Below are 23,773 nucleotides of genomic sequence, written 5' to 3'. Positions count from 1 at the left end.
AAAACTCATTAGAATTTATTGGCATGTATGATCCTACTCACAAACTCTATAGTTTTCCAAATGAATAGGAAATGGGACTAAGAATCAGCCAAAGAAGGAATATCCTCTGGGGAAAGGTACTGTAAAGAGGAACCTGAAATGTTGCAGGAAAGAGGTCCTCCCAAATGGAGAAGAGCACGTGGGCCCTGCCAAAATGCATAACTAGACCCAGTAGCTCTGACTGAACTAGAGTCAGATTATTCTAAATTTCCAGTGAAATAACAGCAGGGCATTTTATCAGCTGGGAAACTGTGAATATTCAGATATGAGATTAATATACTTTAATGTAATCAAAGAGTTCAATTTTGTTGAGTAGGTTTATTGCTCCTGAGTTTTGTGAAATGAGACTTGATTGACTGCACTGCTCAGAACCCAGCACCTCATTTGAGTAATTGTATTTCCTCTTTTCAAGAATTATTATGTTGTGCTGTTTCCTTGTTGAATTTCATCTGTAATTATATTGCTCTATTTTGAGATGGATCGGTCTCCTAGGACACTCTCGTAACCTTTCCTAATTATGGTTTATCTGAGCACAGTAAATTTGGTTAGCCAATTCTCTTACACTTTCATTCATTATTAATGAGAGCATTTGGACATCATTTTAAATGCAGTAAAATTTCAGTAAAGTAGAATGAAAAGAGACTGTGTTCTTCTGGTTAATTAAATCTTATAATTAGCTGGGGTTTAATCAGAAGACCCTTTTAGTTCTAATTCTTCCTGTTGACTTTTTTCCCTAGAATTTTATTTTACTTTTCAGTCTGATCAGCTCTGAAATCTCTTTTTTCCCTGGATAAGTTATAATCCTGAAGTATCTCAAGTTCATTGATCATTTGTTCATTAATCTATTTGCTCAAATTCATTAGATGACCACTAGTAGGTGAGGAAGACACAATCATGTTGGGAGACAGACATATAAATGTGTCATAGAGAATCAAGGAAAAATTCTGGAAGTTGTTTTTAGAACAGATTCTAGTTTATAGTTTGTTTTTTTAAATGAAAACAAAGGGAGCTTTCTTGAAGATCAAATAAAAGGTATAAATAGTGAGTCAGACAGCACATGAAGTGAAGATTCCAACATTCTTTTTTTGCTTATGTTGGTTTAAATAGCATTTGAGATCAAAGGTCGAATAGAATTCAACACAGTAACCCTTGTAAGACTTGATTTTCTATATTTGAAGAGTCAAACTATTAATCTCTTCACCCAGAACTTCACTTCTCAACAAGATGTTTGTCCTCATTGCACATTTCATGTCTGTTTATGTCAAATTCTAACCAGAAAAATGGGTACGTTTATTTTTTAAATTTATTTATTTTTTAAATTTTAAATTTTTAAATTTTTTAAAATTAAATTTTACTGGAGTACAGTTGTTATGCAATGTTGTATTAGTTTCTACAGTACAGCAAAGTGGATCAGCTATATGTATACATATATCCACTCTTTTTTAGATTTCCTTCCCATTTAGGTCACCACCGAGTAGAGTTCTGTGCTATGCAGTAGGTTCTCATTAGTGATCTATTTTATACCTAGTAGTGTATATGTGTATTCACTATGTGTAATCCCAATCTCCCAATTCATCCCACCCTCTCTTGGTGGGTGTTCTATACATATGTTTGTTTGATACATGTGTGTCTCTCTTTCTGTTTTGCAAGTAAGTTCATCTGTATCATTTTTCTAGATTCCACATGTAAGCAAGATTATACAATATTTGTTTTTCTCTTTCTGACTTACTTCACTCTATATGAAAGTCTCTAGATCTATCCATATCTCTGCAAATGGCACAGTTTCATTCTTTTTTATGGCTGAGTAGTATTCCACTATATATGTACCATGTCTTCTTTATCCATTCCTCTGTCGATGGACATTTAGGTTGCTTCCAAGTCTTGGGTATTGTAGAAGTGCTGCAGTGAACTTGGGGGTGCATGCATATTTTTGAATTTTCTCTGAGTATATGCCTAGGCTTGGACTTGCTGGATCAGTTCTATTTTTAGTTTATTGAGGAACCTCTGTACTTTTCTGCATAGTGGCTGTACCAATTTCCCTCCCTCCCACATTGTAAGAGGGTTCCCTTAGTTTATAGTTTCTTCATCATTGCTTTATACAACATGGGTCATAGAAAAAAAGTCTTTATTGACAGCAAGATTCTTGTGAGGTTTCTGTTGACTGAATGAAGTAGTCCTCTCTGTGCATTTCAGAATTTCAAAAATCATCATTATTCTGTGGGAGGGCTTTCTGCCTCATTTCACATTTACAAAATTGCCACAGTGAGACAAGATATTCCACTTGCTATTTTTATTTTATTATGACATATATTCTCATCATTTTATTTCATATTTCAGGTGCCCCAAAATGTTTGGACATGATTTCTGAAAGAGTTTTTGCATTGATTTTCATTTTGATGACACTAACCTGAATTCTACAAGTAAACCCAAACAGCCTTTATAAGATCTACCAGTTTTGAATAGATCAGTAAATTAGGATTTTGCTCACTGTTCAGATGTGTTCAGTGACTAGCCTTTCAAGTATTTATGTTTAGATAGCATATAATTCCCTGGAGTCTTCACACTAATTGGGAAGCTTCTCCATATTGGCACCCAGTCTTACCATCACTTTTCATTACTTCAAATTTTGCTTGCTCTGCTGGTCAGAAACCATTGTACCACTCTATTAAACTTTTTCATTTTGTTATTTTAAAGAAGATTCCAGTACATTATCTACATGAGGTCCCCAGTTTTTTAACTTAATGTTACCAAACTGAACTTGGGTCTGTTCATCTGCCATGCAGCAAAACCCATCCACTGACACCAGGTCATCCTGAAGGAACATACAGCATTTATTCCAGGGCCAAGTGAGGAGTATGGGCAGCTAATGGTCAAAAGACCCAAACTCTCTGATGGCTTTCAGGGAAGGGTTTTTACAAGGCAATATTTGGGGGGTGGGCTGCAGGATGCATGACTTATGATTATTTGATGGTGAAGTAATAGGGTGATGTTTCTGGTATCTTAGTCATCAACTTTCTGGCTCTAGCCAGTCTGGAGTCTACATGCTTATGTCAGCATATAGTTAGCATCCTCCACCTGAGTTGGGGAGGGGTTTTGTTTCCTGAAGAACCACACAAAGATGTGTCAGACTGTTATGCATATCCTTTTAGGAGGAATCAGGACTCTCTTTTATCAGTGAACTCGTGTCATGACTTTTCTTTTTGAACTGCTTTTCCTTTGTCTCTATTTTCCTTCACTTCCCTAATTAGTAACTGCTTTAGCCTGATCTTTGGAGCTCAGGAAGGCTTAGGAGACAAAAGCCTTTTTCTACAAACCAGAAATGGGGAGGTGGGGCAAGGAAGGGCTTTTGTACACAGAAGGGCTCCACAGAGTCCTGCTTGGTTTCACTAATGCTTTCCTGAAAATGAGCATGAAATATGAATATCTAAAAATGAACTATAGACTTACAGGTTATAAGATTTTTGCTCTTTGATGACTAAACTTATTTCATAATGATGATTATGTTTCTAATATTTAAGGATTTTTAAATTCTCAAGTGCTATCCACTACTATACAGACAGTACCAGAGACTCACTATGTAATGTGAATGAGTTATTTTCTCAATAAAGGTCTTATCTCAGAACTCACTTCAACTTTTTTTTGAAGAGATACTTAGTTGACAGAGCAGAAGGTTTAAGAGACAGGGGTTTGATCCCTGGGTTGGGAAGATACCCTGGAGTAGGCAATGGCAACCCACTCCAGTATTCTTGCCTGGAGAATCACATGGACAGAGGAGCCTGGTGGGCTACAGTCCATAGGTCACAAAGAGACACGACTGAAGTTACGACTAAGCCTAGCATTAGTTGACAGAGGAATATTTTGGGACAAAGAATTTCTTGATTGGGGGTGCAGAGCAGATATAGACATTTAAACATGGATTTTAGCAAACATTTTAGAGACATTTCCAACACATGTCTGTTGGCCTTTTTTTGGAAGAGAGTGCATCCTCCAAACACCATCCAATTTTCTTGAATAATGCCCATTGGAGGGTTGTGTTTGCTGGGCTGCTTAAGCCTGAGTAGAGGTGTTAGGGATTATTGGGGGCCACCTGTGAGCTGTCTAGAAGGGCTCCCAGGAGGATGAACCCTGGGTCTGTCTCAGGAATGCAATTATGTTAAATGTTCTCAGTATCATACATCTCCTTTTACAGTATTTCCTTGGTCAAGCTCTTCAGATGAAAAAGGAAAAGGGAAAAAACCTCTTATCTAGAGACACGGTAACCTAGTCATTTTACTCTTGTAGTTTTTCCAGTTGTTTCATTGTTTTACCCTGTTTGTGCTTCTGGCCATAAGACAGGCCCAACATTTCTTTCTTTTTAAAAATATGTATTTATTATTTTTTAATTTTTGGCTACACTGGATCTTTGTTGCTGTGCACAGGCTTTCCCTAGTTGCAGAGAATGGGGGCTTCTCTTATTGCAATGTACAAGCACTAGAGCGCAGGTTCAGTAGTTATGGTGCACAGGCTTAGTTGCCCCACAGCATATGGAACCTTTCTGGACCAGGGATCCATGTACCCTGCATTGGCAAGTGTATTCTTAACCACTGGACCATCAAGGAAGTCCAGGCCCACATTTCTTATAAGCCTTACTCTGCTGCTGCTGCCGCTGCTAAGTCACTTCAGTCGTGTCCGGCTCTATGCTACCCTATAGACAGCAGCCCACCAGGCTCCTCCGTCCCTGGGAGTCTCCAGGCAAGAACACTGGAGTGGGTTGCCATTTCCTTCTCCAATGCATGAAAGTGAAAGTGAAGTCGCTCAGTTGTATCTGACTCTTAGCGACCCCATGGACTGCAGCCTACCAGGCTTCTCCGTCCATGGGATTTTCCAGGCAAGAGTACTGGAGTGGGTTGCCACTGCCTTCTCTGAAGTCTTACTCTAGACTATTATGAAAAAATTATCAGTGCAGATGAACTTGATCCAGGAGGCTTATAAAACTTTGTCACTCAAAGTGTGATCCTCAGTCTTGCAAGTTGGCATCACCTGGGAGCTGGTTAGAAATGCAGACTATTAGGACCCTTTCCAGAGCTGCTGAACCATATTCTACATTGTAGTACATTTCCCTGGTGATTCATGGCCACGTTGCAATTTGAGAGACGCTACTTCAGGAGGCATTCATGACCTTGATAGCCACCTAGAGAACTCCTGCCAAGTACTGCCTGAGTGGGTTCTCTGTTCCAGTCACTGTGCTGAGCATTTTTATACATTATTATTACAAAATTTGCATCAAATCTATTAAAGAGATAGCATTAACCCCCATTTTGCACCCAAAGCTGAAAGCACAGAGGGGTTAGTTTCTAAGGAGTTAAGTGTCTAGTGTGTAGCAGAGCAGGCATCTGAACTGTGCTGTTTGCCACCAAAGTTTGTCCTCTTTATCAGGGTAATGTTTATTCAGTTTGCAGGTGCTTCCAGCACACTCATTCAGAGTGTTAAAGTAGTAAAACCATGTCTTTCATACAGATATGAAAATGAACACTTTTTAAAGATTTTATTTAACTCATCAGTGAGGAAGCTGGTAATGTGTTACAGCCAGTTCAAAGGAGCAGACACGATTCTAGATCAGGAATATGGAGATGAACATGCCAAGGGAGGCAAAACAGATTTTCCCACTATAGGGGAGTATTGTCTCTCCACTGGACAGAACTCATGTGCATGCCTGTAGACAAGAATTGTTTTATGTTGCTAGCTCTTAACTTCAATACATAGAAATGCAGAATAACTCTATTAAAGAAAAAATTATTCGTGACCCTTGTTAAGATGGTAAGGCAGACTTTTTTCAGTACTACTGTGATGGGTGTAGGGACTCCTGCAATGGAAATTTACCACAGAGGAGAGAGACTGGACTGAACTCTGAATCCAACAAGGAAGTATGGGGATTTATAGCCTAGGAGCAGGTGGGGATCAGAGGAGGAAGCATCAAGGGTAAGGGATGATTCTTGCCTAACCAGCCTGATAGGAATCTTGCTGGCGGCAGTCCATGGTGATTGAACTGGGAATTGGTGGAGGGTGAGAAATTTGATCAGATATCAAGGGTAATCACACATAGAGGATGGGGGAATTCCAGATAAGCTGAATCAGCAGCGTTCTTATTAAAATTGGCTCTTAAGGACATGCCCATGAATGTGTCCTAGTTGAAAAAGGGGAGCTTGACTAGAGTTTGGTCAAGGAGAGACTATTTGTCAGTTCCTATGGACTCAGAATCCAGTAATCTGAAGTGGCAAGTGCTGTAGACCAGAGGTCCCCATCTTTTTTGGCACCAGGGACGGGTTTCATGGAAGACAGTTTTTCCATGGACTGAGGGTGGGGAGGGGATGGTCTAGGGATGATTCAAGTGCGTTACATTTATTGTGCATTTGTTTCTATTATTATATCAGCTCCAACTCAGATCATGAGGCATTAGATCCTGAAGACTGGGGATTCCTGCTGTAGGCAATGAACAGCTCGCCGCTGAAAAACGAATTTTTCACTATAAGGTGAGGTAGAATAGAAGAGTGGCTATGAACACAGACATGCACTGTGTAGATTCAAAACTCTACTCCAATTCTAACTAACAGAGTAACTTTATGTAGTATGTTCTTTGATCTTCCAGTGTCTTATTTCTCTTATGTATAAAATGGCACAGCCCCTACCATGTATATTCATTGTGAGGAGTATGTGACACATGTAAACATGTAGTTTACAACAATACAAAGAGCACCTCATGACTGTCCAGTGGATGTTGCTGTCATCACCTTCATGCTTCATCAGAAAAGCAGATTAAAATTTTTACATCAAGGAATAATGTGGATATCAGTATCAAAAATATACTTAGTTTTTAAATTCTTTACATTTGCTGAGATCAAGCATTCCACTTTGTTGTTGTTCAGTTGGTAAGTCACAGCCTACTCTTTGGGTACTGCTATCATGAAATGAGCACAATTGTACAGTCATTTGAACATTCTTTGGCATTGTCCTTCTTTGGGATTGAAATGCAAATTGAACTTTTCCAGTCCTGTGGCCACTTCTGAGTTTTCCATATTTGCTGGCATATTGAAAGAAGTGAAAGAAGTTATACACAGATCAGAGATATACATTGGTCTAGAAGATAAAATTTCATATCAGTTATTATAATTAGAGATAAAGCAAGTAACAACCATATAATATTTTCAAAGAAAGGGAATTAGTGTTAATAAAAAATCCCGTCTTTAATGATAAACAACATAGGACAAGACATTAAAATGCCTTTCATTAAAAATAAAATACGCAGTTTATCCAAGGTTTTAAAATCCAAAGCAGATTAAAGAGAGGTCAGAATAATCTTGGTTAGATCAAGTAAGAAAATACTGTCGGAGGTGGGTTTTGGAAGACTTAGAAGAAGGACTTCCCTGAGAGCCTTTCCGCCCTGACTCTACATTCTTGAGTTGATTTCAAGCCCCGAAGGACCTCACAATTAGGGACCAGTGAAAGGAGACATGTAATGATCCAGTGGTAGTCATTTGTTTTCTTCCATTTATTCCCAATCTACTCCTATTTTATTTCACCTCTACTTTGACCCTCTTCTTACTTAGCTAAATTTGAAATTTTAATCAGTCTCCGTATCAAATTCGTCCTCTTGGTTACCCTCACTTCAACCTGCATATAGGTAAGGCGGTACTACTCCCTGTGTGTCTTGGAGGACTTAACACCTAAACTGGGTCAACCTGTTCCCCTCAGGCAAGCTGTGGAGTGAGTAGGGGGAGATTGCAATTCAGAAGGAGTGAAAGTCTTTTAGGTTCATTACTCTCAATCCTTCCTTTAATGTTATAGTGGTGGGCAATGGTGCTGTTAGTGGTTTAGGGGACATTGTGTGCTTCAGTGAATATGCTGGTGTTGTTCACATCACACATCTCTTGAGTTATCTGATGCTAATCCTCCTGGAAACAGTTTTACAACTCTGTAAGATGCAGTTAATTCAGTTCAGTTTAGTTCAGTTCAGTCGCTCAGTCGTGTCCGACTCTTTGTGACCCCATGAATCGCAGCACGCCAGGCCTCCCTATCCATCACCAACTCCCAGAGTTTACCCAAACCCATGTCCATCAAGTCAGTGATGCCATCCAACCATCTCATCCTCTGTCGTCCCCTTCTCCTCCTGCCCCCAATCCTTCCTAGCATCAGGGTCTTTTCCAATGAGTCAACTCTTCGCATCAGGTGGCCAAAGTATTGGAGTTTCAGCTTCAACATCAGTCCTTCCAATGAACACCCAGGACTGATCTCCTTTAGGATGGGTTGACTGGATCTCCTTGCAGTACAAGGGACTCTCAAGAGTCTTCTCCAACACCACAGTTCAAAAGCATCAATTCTTTGGCACTCAACTTTCTTCACTGTCCAACTCTCACATCCATACATGACCACTGGAAAAACCATAGCCTTGACTAGATGGACTTTTGTTGGCAAAGTAATGTCTCTGCTTTTAAATATGCTATCTAGGTTGGTCATAACCTTCCTTCCAAGGAGTAAGTGTCTTTTAATTTCATGGCTGCAATCTCCATCTACAGTGATTTTGGAGCCCAAAAGAATAAAGTCTGACACTGTTTCCACTGTGTCCCCATCTATTTCCCATGAAGTGATGGGACCAGATGCCATGATCTTAGTTTTCTGAACGTTGAGCTTTAAGCCAACTTTTTCACTCTCCTCTTTCACTTTCATCAAGAGACGCTTTAGTTCTTCTTTGCTTCCTGCCATAAGGGTGGTGTCATCTGCATATCTGAGGTTATTGATATTTCTCCCAGCAATCTTGATTCCAGCTTGTGTTTCTTCCAGCCCAGCGTTTCTCATGATGTACTCTGCATATAAGTTAAATAAGCAGGGTGACAATATACAGCCTTGACAGACTCCTTTTCCTATTTGGAACCAGTCTGTTGTTCCGTGTCCAGTTCTAACTGTTGCTTCCTGACCTGCATACAGGTTTCTCAAGAGACAGGTCAGATGGTCTGGTATTCCCATCCCTTTCAGAATTTTCCACAGTTTATTGTGATCCACACAGTCAAAGGCTTTGGCATAGTCAATAAAGCAGAAATAGATGTTTTTCTGGAACTCTCTTGCTTTTTCGATGATCCAGTGGATATTGGCCATTTGATCTCTGGTTCCTCTGCCTTTTCTAAAACCAACTTGAACATCAGGAAGTTCATGGTTCACGTATTGCTGAAGCCTGGCTTGGAGAATTTTGAGCATTACTTTGCTAAGGTGTGAGATGAGGGCAATTGTGTGGTAGTTTGAGCATTCTTTGGCATTGCCTTTCTTTGGGATTTGGATGAAAACTGACCTTTTCCAGTTCTGTGGCCACTGCTGAGTTTTCCAAATTTGCTGGCATATTGAGTGCAGCACTTTCACATCATCATCTTTCAGGATTTGAAATAGCTCAACGGGAATTCCATCACCTCCACTAGCTTTGTTCATAATGATGCTTCCTAAGGCCCACTGACTTCACATTCCAGGATGTCTGGCTCTAGGTGAGTGATCACACCATTGTGATTATCTGGGTCGTGAAGATCTTTTCTGTACAGTTCTTAGCAACACAAAACAATTCTTATCTATAAATATGCAAATTGTGTCCAATCTGGTAGAGGTCCAATGGACTTACCTATGTTTGCACATTCATTTCAATATTCCTGATCTGTAAGTCTGTCTGTGGCTTCTCCTTTGAACCTTTTCCTTCATGAGAAATAAAATATCATCTCTAATGTGTGTTCACCCATTCCAGTCCATCTTAGTTCGCTGATTCCTAGAATGTCAACGTTCACTCTTGCCATCTCCTGTTTGACCACTTCCAGTTTGCCTTGATTCATGGACCTAACATTCCAGGTTCCTATGCAATATTGCTCTTTACAGCATCGAACATTGCGTCTATCACCAGTCACATCCACAGTTGGGTATTGTTTTTGCTTTGGCTCCATCCCATCATTCTTTCTGGAGTTATTTCTCCACTGATCTCCATTAGCATATTGGGCACCTACTGACCTGGGGAGTTCATCTTTCAGTGTCCTATCCTTTTGCCTTTTCATACTGTTCATGGGGTTCTCAAGGCAAGAATACTGAAGTGGTTTGCCATGGCCTTCTCCAGTGGACCACAATCTGTCAGACCACAATCCTGGGTGTTCATTGGAAGGTCTGATGTTGAAGCTGAAGCTCCAATACTTTGGCCACCTCATGCGAAGGGTTGACTCATTGGAAAAGACCCTAATGCTGGGTAGGATTGGGGGCGGGAGGAGAAGGGGACGACAGAGGATGAGATGGTTGGATGGCATCACCGACTCGATGAACATGGGTTTGGGTAGACTCCGGGAGTTGGTGATGGACAGAGAGGCCTGGCGTGCTGCAATTCATGGGGTTGCAGAGAGTCGGACACGACTGAGCGACTGAACTGAACTGAATGTGTGTTCATTTTATATATGTAGATTTATGATTGTCCATCTCTTCTTTCAACAATGGTGGAGAGCCAGACTACATTAGAGTAACAGATTTAGTAACAGAGCTAATTAATAAATCTTTATCAAAGGTTGCCAAAAGCAGGTAAAAATTAAGGTGAAAAACCAAGTTAGCAGAGATTATTTGCAGAAATTTCTGCAAGTGAAGGTGGCTGCAGTGCTCCTGTATAAGGAAGTAGTCATTTTTTAAGCAGTTCTTATATTTTGAATTAAATGACATCCACCAAAATACAGATTCAAGGTTTCTCAAAACTAACATGAAGGTGGAAAATAGCCAGCATCCATTCTGCAGACCCAGCATAGTAAGTATGTGCTTGCCTGTCTGTCTTCCTCACCAGACTCTTTGCTCCAGGGAAGCAGGCAGATGGTCTTGTCCACTGTCCTTTCTCCTGTAGCCATTGTTCCCTGTGGCAGAGACACCTGGTGAGTGACTGAACAGAGGCTGGCCAGGTTCTGCCGCTATGTCCATAGGCACCAAAACTTGATTTTTTTCAGTTTTTGGGTTTGATTGCTATTTCAAAGACAGACTTGTGTTCACCAAACTCATAAGAGAGTAATTTATAAACCAGAATATTAATTTGTCAGTTAAAGAGAGTAATCAAACTCTCCCATTAGACTGGAATGTTTGCCTTTGTCTCTCCGGGAAATTACATGGTGGGGGTGCAGATTATAATCAGGTGTTTGCTTGATGAACTTGAAGTGAGCACAGTTGGCCACTGTCCCCTCTGTCCTAGAGCTGGCAGGCCAGCTGTCACACTGTTTACAGAGGGATTTCAGCTGGTGGTCAGGATGCACTCATGGCTCATCAGCTCCTCTTCATAGGAACAGGGAGGGAGCATGCAAGATCTGTAGATAGGAGAATTCCTATGCTTTGGGCTTTCCATTTTAAGGCTGTATTTTTTAATCTGTTAAGATATTCTCTCTTCAGAGAGACTAAAATTGATTTGGTTTTAAACTTTTCATTAGATTCACAATTCAGTTTAGCTCCATTTCTGGGCACTGTAAATAGAATTTGGATTCTTTTTTTTTTTTTTTTCCTTTTTAATATTTATTTATTTGGTTGTGCCAGGTCTTAGTTTGAGCATGAGGGATCTTTTAATTTCAGCTTGTGAACTCTTGAGTTGGGGCATGTGGGATCTAGTTCCCTGAACAGGGATCAAACTGGGTCCTCCCTGCATTGGGAGTGCAGAGTCTTAACCACGGACCACCAGGGAAGTCCCCAGAATTTGAAGGTTCTTGAAACTCATTCAGTTCAGTTAAGTTCAGTTCAGTTCAGTCACTCAGTCGTGTCCGACTCTTTGTGACTCCATGAATCGCAGCACGCCAGGCCTCCCTGTCCATCACCAACTCCCGGAGTTTACCCAAACTCATGTCCATCGAGTCAGTGATGCCATCCAGCCATCTCATCCTCTGTCGTCCCCTTCTTCTCCTGCCCCCAATCTTTCCCAGCATCAGGGTCTTTTCAAATGAGTCAGCTCTTTGCATCAGGTGGCCAAAGAACTGGAGTTTCAGCTTCAACATCAGTCTTTCCAATGAACACTCAGGACTGATCTCCTTTAGGATGGACTGGTTGGATCTCCTTGCAGTCCAAGGGACTCTCAAGAGTCTTTTCCAACACCACAGTTCAAAAGCATCAATTTTTCGGTGCTCAGCTTTCTTCACAGTCCAAATCTCACATCCATACATGACTACTGGAAAAACCATAGCCTTGACTAGGTGTGTCTTTACAGAGTCTGAACCCAAAAATAAAGTCAGCCACTGTTTCCATTGTTTCCCATCTATTTGCCATGAAGTGATGGGGATGGATGCCATGATCTTAGTTTTCTGAATATTGAGCTTTAAGCCAACTTTTTCATTCTCCTCTTTCACTTTCATCAAGAGACGCTTTAGTTCTTCTTTGCTTCCTGCCATAAGGATGGTGTCATCTGCATATCTGAGGTTATTGATATTTCTCCCAGCAATCTTGATTCCAGCTTGTGCTTCATTCAGCCCAGCGTTTCTCGTGATGTATTCTGCATATAAGTTAAATAAGCTGGGTGACAATATACAGCCTTGACAGACTCCTTTTCCTATTTGGAACCAGTCTGTTGTTCCGTGTCCAGTTCTAACTGTTGCTTCCTGACCTGCATACAGGTTTCTCAAGAGACAGGTCAGATGGTCTGGTATTCCCATCCCTTTCAGAATTTTCCACAGTTTATTGTGATCCACACAGTCAAAGGCTTTGGCATAGTCAATAAAGCAGAAATAGATGTTTTTCTGGAACTCTCTTGCTTTTTCGATGATCCAGTGGATATTGGCCATTTGATCTCTGGTTCCTCTGCCTTTTGTAAAACCAGTTTGAACATCTGGAAGTTCACGGTTCATGTATTGCTGAAGCCTGGCTTGGAGATTTTGAGCATTACTTTACTAGCGTGTGAGATGAGTGCAATTGTGCGGTAGTTTGAGCATTGTTTGGCATTGCCTTTCTTTGGAATTGGAATGAAAACTGACCTTTTCCAGTTCTGTGGCCACTGCTGAGTTTTCCAAATTTGCTGGCATATTGAGTGCAGCACTTTCACAGCATCATCTTTCAGGATTTGAAATAGCTCAACTGGAATTCCATCACCTCCACTAGCTTTGTTTGTAGTGATGCTTCCTAAGGCCCACTTGACTTCACATTCCAGGATGTCTGGCTCTAGGTAAGTGATCACACCATCGTGATTATCTGGGTCATGTAGATCTTTTTTGTACAATTCTTCTGTGTATTCTTGCCACCTCTTCTTAATATCTTCTGCTTCTATTAGGTCCATACCATTTCTGTCCTTTACCAAGCCCATCTTTGCATGAAATGTTCCCTTGGTATCTCTAATTTTCTTGAAGAGCTCTCTAGTCTTTCGCATTCTGTTGTTTTCCTCTATTTCTTCGCATTGATCGCTGAGGAATGCTTTCTTATCTCTCCTTGCTATTGTTTGAAACTGTGCATTCAAATGGGAATATCTTTCCTTTTCTCCTTTGCTTTTCACTTCTCTTCTTTTCAAAGCTATTTGTAAGGCCTCCCCAGACAGCCATTTTGCTTTTTTGCATTTCTTTTCCATGGTGATGGTCTTGATCCCTGTCTCCTGTACAATGTCCCGGACCTCCGTCCATAGCTCTTCAGGCACTCTATCAGATCTTGTCCCTTAAATTTATTTCTCACTTCCACTGTATAATCATAAGGGATTTGATTTAGGTCATACCTGAATGGTCTAGTGGTTTTCCCTCCTTTCTTCAATTTAAGTCTGTATTTGGCAATAAGTAGTTCATGATCTGAGCCACAGTCTGCTCCCGGTCTTGTTTTTGCTGACTGTATAGAGCTTCTTCATCTTTGGCTGCAAAGAATATATTCAGATTTCAACATTGACCATCTGGTGATGTCCATGTGTAGAGTCTTCTTTTATGTTGTTGGAAGAGGGTGTTTGCTATGGCCAGTGTGTTCTCTTGGCAAAACTCTATTAGCCTTTGCCCTGCTTCATTCTGTACTCCAAGGCCAAATTTGCCTGTTACTCCAGATGTTTCTTGATTTCCTACTTTTGCATTCCAGTCCCCTGTAATGAAAACGACATCTTTTTGGGGTGTTAATTCTAAAAGGTCTTGTAGGTCTTCATAGAACCTTTCAGCTTCAGCTGCTTCAGTATTACTGGTTGGGACATAGGCTTGGATTACTGTGATATTGAATGGTTTGCTTAGAAATGAAGAAAGGTCATTTGGTCATTTTTGAGATTGCACCCAAGTACTGCATTGCAGACTCTTTTGCTGACCATGATGGCTACTCCATTTCTTCTAAGGGATTCCTGCCCACAGTAGTAGATATAATGGTCATCTGAGTTAAATTCACCCGTTCCAGTCCATCTTAGTTTGCTGATTCCTAGAATGTTGACTTTCACTCTTGCCATCTCCTGTTTGACCACTTCCAGTTTGCCTTGATTCATGGACCTAACATTCCAGATTCCTATGCAATATTGCTCTTTACAGCATCAGACCTTGCTTCTATCACCAGTCACATCCACAACTGGGTGTTGATTTTGCTTTGGCTCCATCCCTTCATTCTTTCTGGAGTTATTTCTCCACTGATCTCCATTAGCATATTGGGCACCTACCTACCTGGGGAGTTCCTCTTTCAGTATCCTATCATTTTGCCTTTTCATACTGTTCATGGGGTTCTCAAGGCGAGAATACTGAAGTGGTTTGCCGTTCCCTTCTCCAGTGGACCACATTCTGTCAGACCTCTCTCTCCACATTACTGGTCTGTCTTGGGGGGCCCCACACGGCATGGCTTAGTTTCACTGAGTTAGACAAGGCTGTGGTCCATGTGAAACTCGTTAGTGACTTATAAAGAAATCATTCTTTGGGAAGTTTTATTTGTCCAGGGGACTGATTGCATATTGCATTAATTAAAAGTCATTAACTCTGTGTTTTACAGGTCCTTGTGGATAGCACTAAATAATGGTGACATTACTTTATAGGGATTGAATCACTTGTTCAGTTAAGAGATAGTCTTTGCCTTATCAGAGCCTTAATTATTATTAGTTTGCAGGAACCATTGTAGTCTCTAAGCTTGTTGCTGCTATTTTGTGAAATCTTGCCAGTTGGTTTTCAGGTCTGACTTATGAAGATAGAACTTCTAAAAAGCAGATCAGCCACGTTGATAACAATGATAGCCGAAATGCTTATTTTTGTGTATCTCTCCCTCAATCTTATTAAAGATTTTTTTTTCTCCATGACATACTGAAATGATGAAAATGTGCCTGAAGGCTAGGTTGCCAGTACCAAACAAATAAATTCTCTAATTAAATAATAAAAGCAGTCAGAATCCATAATATAAGACTTGTAAGGAATGGAGAAAGAGAAATTTGTACCAGTTAATGCTTAGCAAGCTGTCAGGAAAAGATGAGACTGGAATCACAGTCAGGGACCAAGTCCTGGATGGATCTGTGTGTCCAGCTATGGGGCATGTCCAGAGGCTGATGGGTCCCTGGCAGAGATTCGGGCAGGGAAATGACATGTTCAGATGTGAGTGCGAGACCACCCACCTTGGGGGCCATGAGGGCAGAGCAGAAGGGAAAGAGGTTGGTTGAGATATTTGGAGAAAACAGGCAGCCTGAGAAGACAGGAGATCTGGAGAGAGCCCTGGGGGGTTCTATAACTAGGTGCCAATCAGTTGTTTTAAAATAACAAGCAGGAAAGGAAGAACCATGGGAGACACCAACACCTATGGGCTGGTCCAAAAAAGAGCCTGCCAGAGAACCCTGATCAGCAGTCAGAGGTCGAAGAACAAGCAGAGAGGACTGTGATGGGAACCAGGCGCCCAGTGAGTGGTCAGCCGTTCAGATGCTACTGGGAGGTCAAGTAAGAGACCTCAGATCTCCCCTGGGTTTGGTGATGCTTTCCAAGAGTGGTTGAATGGATTTTTCAGAAAAGCAGAGAAACAGTTAGTGGGTTGAAATCTGAAGGAGAAGCAAGGCAGCAGGTGGGAGAGAAGAGCAGAATGAGTGGTTTTGTTTTTGACTATGAGAAGGGAGAGAATGAAGGGAGGAGGCGACAGTAGAAGGGAAAGGGCAAAGATTCAGAAAAGAAAATTAAGGGAGGGGCTTGGATTGTTGAGGAGACGGGGAGGGATGGAATAGCAGGCAGATTCTGCTTTTGTAAGAGGAGAGATACTTCTTCCTCTGAGATGGAAAGTAATGGCTTATAGCTAACCATTGAGTCTCACCTGTCAGCATCTTTTTTCCTGAAATAGAAAACATGATTATAGAAGTTAGAAAAGCACAGAATGGTGAAGGTAGCACAACAGTGAATGTGTAGGTTAGCCATCGAGGGAAATGGAAGAGGGAGGGAGGTGGCCCCTTGGAATAGAATTGTCAAGGCACCAAAGGCCTAGCGTATTGGACACCGTAGATTTATCAGGGCACCAAACCATCTACCCATGTGATTTTGTTCCCAGCAGTCTTAGCCAGGCAGGTATAGGAATGCATTAGGCCAGAGGCTGCATTGCTGCATTATGGCATATTTGCAAGGTGGATGCCACAGAATGTTGAAGGGGCAGGAACTTGGGCATGCTGGCTTGTTGCCAGATGCTACTCCTGCTACAAATGAGCAGACAAGCAATCTTGTTTAGTGTTGTGCAGGCAGAGATTGTGGTCTTATAATGGAGCATTTGATGAGGCTTTGGCAGGGCAGCTAGAGCCATCTCAGCCCTCTAGTCTAGGAGACTTCAACACTCACTCGAGTCATCAGGTTCTAGCAGATCTCCAGGAGGATGGCCACTGTCCCTCCATGACTTGTCCTGGGAGACGCTCTCCACTATGTATCTGGCAGATTGTATATAGGCAAATTCTTTTCTGTTTTGTAGAGAACTGATGTGGGGATAGGGGTAGGGGAAGGGGGAATGGGATGAATTGGGAGATTGGGATTGATGTATGTGCACTGCCATATGAAAATAGATAGTGGGAAGCTGCTGTATAGCACAGGGAGCTCAGCTATGTGCTCTGTGATGACATAGATCTATGGTAGTGTGGGGTGAGAGAGTGGTGCAAGAGCGGGGGGATATATGTACTAACACAACATTGTAAAGCAACTATATGTCAATAAAAAATAAAACAACAAATAATAAGAAATAAGTTCTTAAAAAAGAGCTTTCACCAGCAGGTTGAAAAAAAAAACCAAAACTATCAGAGTTGGCAGAAACAAAATTCTTATTTTGAACCCATGAGTCTGGCCCCAGAAGTTTTGGCTTTTACAGTTTATCTGGTGGCCTTGCTGGCCCCTGTGCTTCTTCTTTCCTAGACCCAACTGCTCAGACCATCAACTTGAGTTAGTTTGGGGTCGGGGTCCCTTCTTGGTCGTATCCCAGACTTCTACCTAAATGTAAGCTCTTCTGGCAGCAGGCTCTGATGTGCTTTCTCTGTTGCTTCCTCTATCATTTCAAGTTCTCCCTGACATTCAGTCCTTTTGGATGTGTCATTCCAACCTGATCCCCAGTCATCCTTCCTCAGGTTACAAGTCAGCTCACATGTGTCTTGGAGCCATTTCATCTTCTGCCACATTGCTTGTGATCCCAGGTCTTTAACTCCTGCTTTTATCTCAATGAATTTCTCTCTGTCCCCTTTGCCTTTTCTGAGAGATGTCCCCAAATCAGAAGTTAAGGAGGATTTTTTTCTAATAACTTCATTTTGGTGGATGCTAACTTCTCAAATAGGATCTGTCCATGGGTCATGACCTCGCTCAACTCAGACTGGGAAGATTTCTTCTTTTCCTCTCTCAAGAGCAGGTAAAGTCCCTCACAGTTCTTCTCATGGGCTCAGATCCAAGGAATATCTGGTGGTAGTTTCAGGCTCAGATCCAAGGAACATCTGGTGGTAGTTTAGTCGCTAAGTCATGTCCGACTCTTTGCAACCCAAAGGACTATAGCCAGCCAGGCACCTCTGCCCATGGGATTCTTCAGGCAAGAATACTGATGTGAATTGCCATTTCCTTCTCCAGGCAGTCTTCCCGACCCAGGGATCAAACCCAGGTCTCCTGCATTGCAGGCAGTCTCTTTACTGACTGAGCCACCAGGGAACCATGAGCATCTAATTCTTACTTATTCCCACAACAGAGGACTGATGGTCTAGCCCTGTCTCTGAAAGGTCTATTGCCTTCCACTTCTCTATGGATCCTGGCATTTCTTATGGAGTCAAGTCTTCAAGTATCTTAAAACATGGTGGTTATAATGTTATCTTATATTTCTGTCACTTTGAATAACAATCATTGTTGAAAACAGCATGAGGTAGGAGTCTTCACTAAGAGGCAGTGAAAGGGGTTATATTGATCAGATGCCTAAAGTAGACAAATGTTTGAAATTTAAGGGTTCTGCAGATCAGCATTTTAACACGTTCCTAGGAAGGTTTTAATGACATTAGATGAAAAGGAAGAAAACTAGGAATGAAAGGAAGAAAAACTAGGAATTTAAAGGAAGAAAACTTTGAATGAAAAGGGGGTAGGACAGAAAGAGAGTGCAGAGAACCCAAGGGGCTTCCTTTCTGTTCCTTTGTCTGTGAAGTGACTTTTGTGGGTGGGAAAGGTTACCAACACCTATAGCAACAACAGTTTGAGGGAACAATACAGCAAGGCATTTAGGAGAACAGGAACACAACATTTATTTAGTAACTTTCATATGTCAGTTGTTTTTATGCACATCCCATGTAATACCTTGTCTTGATCCAGCCTGAATGGACTGGGCAGCTTATAAATACCAGAAATTTACTTTTCATGCTTCTGGAGGCTGGAAGTCCAAAATCATAGCACCTGCAGATCTGGTGTCTAGAGAGCCCACTTCCCCATAGACAGCTGTCCTCTCACTATCACCTCGCAAGGCAGAAGGGGACCAGGAAGCCTCTTGGGCCAATTTTATCAGGGCACTAATCCCATGCATGAGGACCCCCATGACCTCATGACCTCCCAAAGCACAACCTCCTAATGTCATCACCTTGGGGGCTGGGATTTCAACATATGAATTTTGAGGGAGACACAAACATTCAATCTGTAGCATCCCTATAAACTACTGAGTAAAGATTTGAACAAGGAAACTCTTGGATTCAAAGGCCAAGGTCAGAGAGTGGAACCCAGATTCAAGGCTGGCCCTGCTGGCTGACACCTAAGATCCCCCTTTCCCCTCTAACTTTACTCTTGCATCTCCGCTTCAACCCAGATACCCTCATTTGCTTTCCACAGGCCTTCTGTGATTTCAGTTGGGCAAAGCTGTTTGGACTTTTTATTAACAAAAATACTCACTGATTTAAGGGAAGTTCTGTGACACTCAACCGTAATGATGCCTGCTTCTCTGTTTCATGATTCAGTCTTGCAAAGCCATCGTAATTCAAAGCACCGCTGGCTCAATAATTCACTTTATTAACGATGCTGCCTGGATAAAATACACAGCAAGAAAAAAAAATACACAGCAAGTTAGAAATAAACAAATCTTTGGAAAGTATGATAATATGTTCAGAAAGTGCAGAAGGTGCGGCATGTAGACAGAAAGAGGAAGGAAGTGGGAAGAAAACCTTATCAAGATAAAGAGGGGTTTTGTGAACCCATAAGTTCCTTGTACACTTGTTTTTTTAGACAAAATTTATGGAAGATTATGACTCTCTCTTGTTTATATCTTTACCTTGATACCGCCTGCTCCCTCACCTCCCATATCCAATTTATTATGAAGTCCTGTCAGTTTTATGTCCAGAATAGATCTCAAACCTGTCAGCTTCTCTTCCTGCCCATGGATGTTGGCCGTGGGCTTCTGGTCCACTCCTGCACCCTGACGATATCTTCCTCCAGACATGGAGATGGTTGCCCTTTTCTGAAAACTGCTGTGAAATCAGGCCGGGCAGACGGCTAGTTCTGGCCAGGCTGAAGCATTCAGATACAGAGTAAGACCTTCCAGCACTTTCTCCTTCTGCTGCAACAGTTATGGAGGCAGGTTGTTGAAAGCGCCCTGAGAGTGGAGTATGTGGTATTTCTAGATCACGTAGAGCACGGCTGCCCTAGAAAGCCACCCAGTGTCTAGTGGCCATTTCATGAGCAAGAAACATTAGCAAGAGAAAAACAAATATTATATATTATCGCATATATATGGAATCTAGAAAAATAGTACTGATGAACTGATTTGCAGGGCAGGAATAGAGATGCAGATGAAGAGAATGGACTTGTGTACACAGCAGGGAAAGGAGAGGGTGGAACAAATTGAGAGAGTAGGGTTAACATATATACACTATCCTCTGTAAAATAGATAGCTAGTGGGAAGCTGCTGTGTAGCACAAGGAGCTCAGCTTGGTGCTCTTTGATGACCTAGAGGGGTGGGATGGGGCCTGTGGGAGGCTCAAGAGGGAGGGGATATATGTATATATATAGCTGATTCACGTTGTTGTACAGCAGAAACTAACACAACATTGTAAAGCAATTATCCCCATTAAAAAAAAAAAATACATGGTAAAGGTTAAATAAATACTAGTATGTGCAAACAAAACAAACGAAAGAAAGAAACAGACTTTTGTGATGGAAAGCACCTGCCAGAGGGCAACCTCTGTAGTCACATCATAATCTGTTCCATCCTGTCTGGCAAAGCCAGGGGCTATCATCTCTCTCCTAGAGCCCCACAGAAGCCTCCTAACTTTCATCTTTTCTGTGGTCCTGCCTTCTCTTGTTTCATTTCTGAGTCAACTTCTTAAAACCTCTTACATGAGGCGACACATATCCATCTTTCCCCTGACCCCTAACCTTGTCTTGCTGTCCATATTATTAGGGTTCCTTCTAATCCTAGGGTTCACCAGGCCTGTGTGTCATGGACCCTGCTTCCTGCTCCGGACACCCTTAAACCTTTCAGTCTTGAGCTTCACTTGCCTCCTTTCAGTTCCTCAAACATTCTGCAGCCTTTGCACATGCTTTCCCTTCTACCTGGAATGTTCCCCAGCAAAATAGCACCCTTGGATTACCCTGGGGATCTCCACCCAAATGACACTTTTCTCAGAGGCCCGCAAAGGAGGCAGGCAGCTCTGGTTACACTTCTCCATGGCATCCACTGTTGTTTTCAGGGTCCTGTCCACAGACCAGAATTTTCTATTCATTCGTGTGGTTTTGTTTGATACACGTTGTTCTCCTTAACCAGAGAGGAAGCTCCGCTAGGGAAAGGGACTGTGTTCTGTGTTTTCCAACTCCATATCCTAAGCCTCCTGTGGCTGGTTCCTAACTCATATTAGATTCTCAGCAAATACCTTCAGGATGATTAAATAGATGCATTAACAAGAAATTGGAGTTGTGTGCATATTTTTGACATATAGGGAGAGTGATGGTTGATATTTTTTGAGCTCTTACTATGGCAGGTATGGTATGAAGTGCTTTTCTTTCCTTTTTTAAAAATTTATTTATTTATTTGGCTTCACTGGGTCTTATTAATAAGGCTTTTCTTGTGGCTCAGATGGTAAAGAATCTGCCTGCAGTGCAGGAGACCCAGGTTCAATCCCTGGGTTTGAGGATCCCCTGGAGAAGGGAATGGAAACCCACTCCAGTATTCTTGCCTGGAGAATCTCATGGACAGAGAAGCCTGGTGGGCTACAGTCCATGAAGTAACAGAGAATGAGATACGACTGAACATCTTATTAAGAGTTGAGACATATGGAATCCATATGTCTCATAGTTCCCTGACCAGGAATGGAACCCAGCCCCCCTGCATTGGAAGCCTGGAGTCTTAGCTACTGAACCACCAGGGAAGTCCCCCCAGTTGCTTTTCATTGTTTCCTCTATTATGTATGTATCATGACAATAACCCTATAAGGTAAGGACTAGAGATGCAGAAACTGAGGCCTGAGTTGGTTAACTAGTAGCACATGCGTGTCTGCAGGGCTTATTAGGCAGCCCGGCTCCATAACCTGTTTCCTTAACTTGCTTTTTTGATTTGGTTTGTCCCCAGCTCCAGTTTTTCCAAGCTCATACAACAATAAAAACAGGCCCTTATATCACAGCTACTGTAATAATTAAAGGCCAGATTTATCTTGCCTTCTTTTGAGAGAGAGTTATTGATCTCCTGTGTCTGCATGCTTCCTACCAGAGACAACATCTTTTTAAAAATAAAGTCTGTTTACACACACAATGATTATTCAATAACTTGTTCAGTTATATACTAACCTCAAAATATGAAAACTTGAAAATATAGTCTTCCATGGAGAGTTCCTTTCTATTTGACTTTATCATGTCAGTGTATTAAAAAATTTAGACCCATCGTCAGAGGTGAAAATATCAATTTCCTTTTCCATGGAGAAATCCAATAATGGGATGAAAGTTAGACTTCATTTGGATACACTTTATCAATAAATCTGATTTTTGTTAACCGTATCTCATAAGCTCTCCTTTTAAATCAATCTGTTTTTTTTTTTAATCTCTTTCATGAAACAGCACATATCTGAATGAGAAGTCCCTCCACCTGATGGAGAGATGCCAAAATCTGCAAGCGGGCTTGGAGACTTTATCTAACAGAACAGGAAAGTAAGTTCTACTCTTCACATTTAATTTGATTTTAAAATAAGTGTTTTGTGTCAAAAATGTTTCGCAGCATCTTTTTAAAAAATTTGCCTCTTGAAAATTTTTTAATTAATTAATTTTTGGCTGTGCTGGGTCTTCGTTGCTGCGAGGGCTTTTCTCTAGTTGTGGTATTCGGGCTTCTCATTGAGGTGGCTTCTCTGGTTGTGGAGCACAGGCTTTAGGGCATGTGGGCTTCAGTAGCTGTGGTTCTCAGGCTCTAGAGCACAGGCTCAGTAGTTGTGGCACACGGGCTTAGTTGCTCCATTGCATGTGGGATCTTCCTGGACCAGGGATCAAGCTCATGTCTCATGCATTGGTAGGGAGATTCTGAACCACTGAGCCACCAGGGAAGGCTCAAGCTCTTTATAGTCCCCTGATATTGTGCTTGAATTTTTTTGCATCCAGCCCAGGCCTTTGGGAAAAGTGCCTTCTTTAAGCTTTGCTTATATGACTCAGTTTGAGCTGGCCACTGTTTTTGCCAGGACCCTTGCTTATGATAGATTGGTCAGAACTAATACTTGTAAATGCTTCTTTTCTTAATTTTTTTAATACTTATTTTTATTCATTTATTTATTTGGTTATGCTGTTAGTTGTGGCATGTGGGATCTAGTTCCCTGACCAGAAATCAAACCCAGGTGCACCCTGCAGTGGGAGTGAGGAGTCTTAGCCACTGGACCAGCAGGGAAGTCCCATGAAAATGCCCTTTCTCTTGCACAATAAGTACAATGAATTTTGAGGTGGACGTAAAGTAGCTCATGCATTGTAGATGGTGCTGCACATCTGTTTTGAGCATATTGGAGCCATTGTTTTCCTTGTTTGTTGGGCTCTTCCTCAAAGTTTTCTTGAGGGACTCAAATTCCAAACCTCTTGCAGCACCCTCCATGCATCAAATCTGTGGCACCACACCTTATGAATAGTAGAGCTTGGAAAAATTGGTCCTTACTCCCCCATTCCCTGTGACAAACTGTCTGTATTCCTTGCCTGACATGGGAATCAGTGTGTAAAAGTTACAATGGACTATCTTCAACTCTCTTTCTGATGAACTATTCAATATTTTTGTTCCCCAAAGTGACAAAACTGCTCAACGTAACGATGATCTGTTGCTGTACTTTGGAGCAAAGCACTTGCGTCAACATGGCAGAGCGTTCTTTAATCATGGAAGGTGATTTGTTTTCAACACAGATAATTTTTTT

The 23,773-nt window shown here is 41.6% G+C and overlaps 1 protein-coding gene across 38 annotated transcripts in view; it reads left to right on the top strand.

Moving 5' to 3' along the window:
* ST8SIA6 (ST8 alpha-N-acetyl-neuraminide alpha-2,8-sialyltransferase 6) overlaps positions 1 to 23,773 on the top strand; it is a 269,895-nt gene that overhangs the window by 183,177 nt on the left and 62,945 nt on the right. For 12 of the 38 annotated variants that reach the window (XM_081553651.1, XM_081553662.1, XM_081553650.1 and 9 more), the window contains one exon: positions 22,455 to 22,544. The exons of 1 other annotated variant lie outside the window; for it this stretch is intronic. In XM_081553651.1, coding sequence (XP_081409777.1) covers positions 22,486 to 22,544 — 59 coding nt within the window. In that variant the 5' untranslated portion in view covers positions 22,455 to 22,485. Of the gene's footprint in view, positions 1 to 6,449; positions 6,549 to 22,454; positions 22,545 to 23,649; positions 23,743 to 23,773 lie in introns of all 38 variants that reach the window. 25 more of the 38 variants (XM_081553646.1, XM_081553659.1, XM_081553674.1 and 22 more) reach the window with 3 other exon arrangements.

Source organism: Giraffa tippelskirchi, chromosome 13 (assembly GCF_054371585.1).
Source record: "Giraffa tippelskirchi isolate mGirTip1 chromosome 13, T2T-mGirTip1v1.2.pri, whole genome shotgun sequence".
Lineage (NCBI taxonomy): Eukaryota > Metazoa > Chordata > Mammalia > Artiodactyla > Giraffidae > Giraffa > Giraffa tippelskirchi.
The sequence above is the reverse complement of the archived record's forward strand: the minus strand, read 5'-3'. Positions and strand labels throughout refer to the sequence as shown.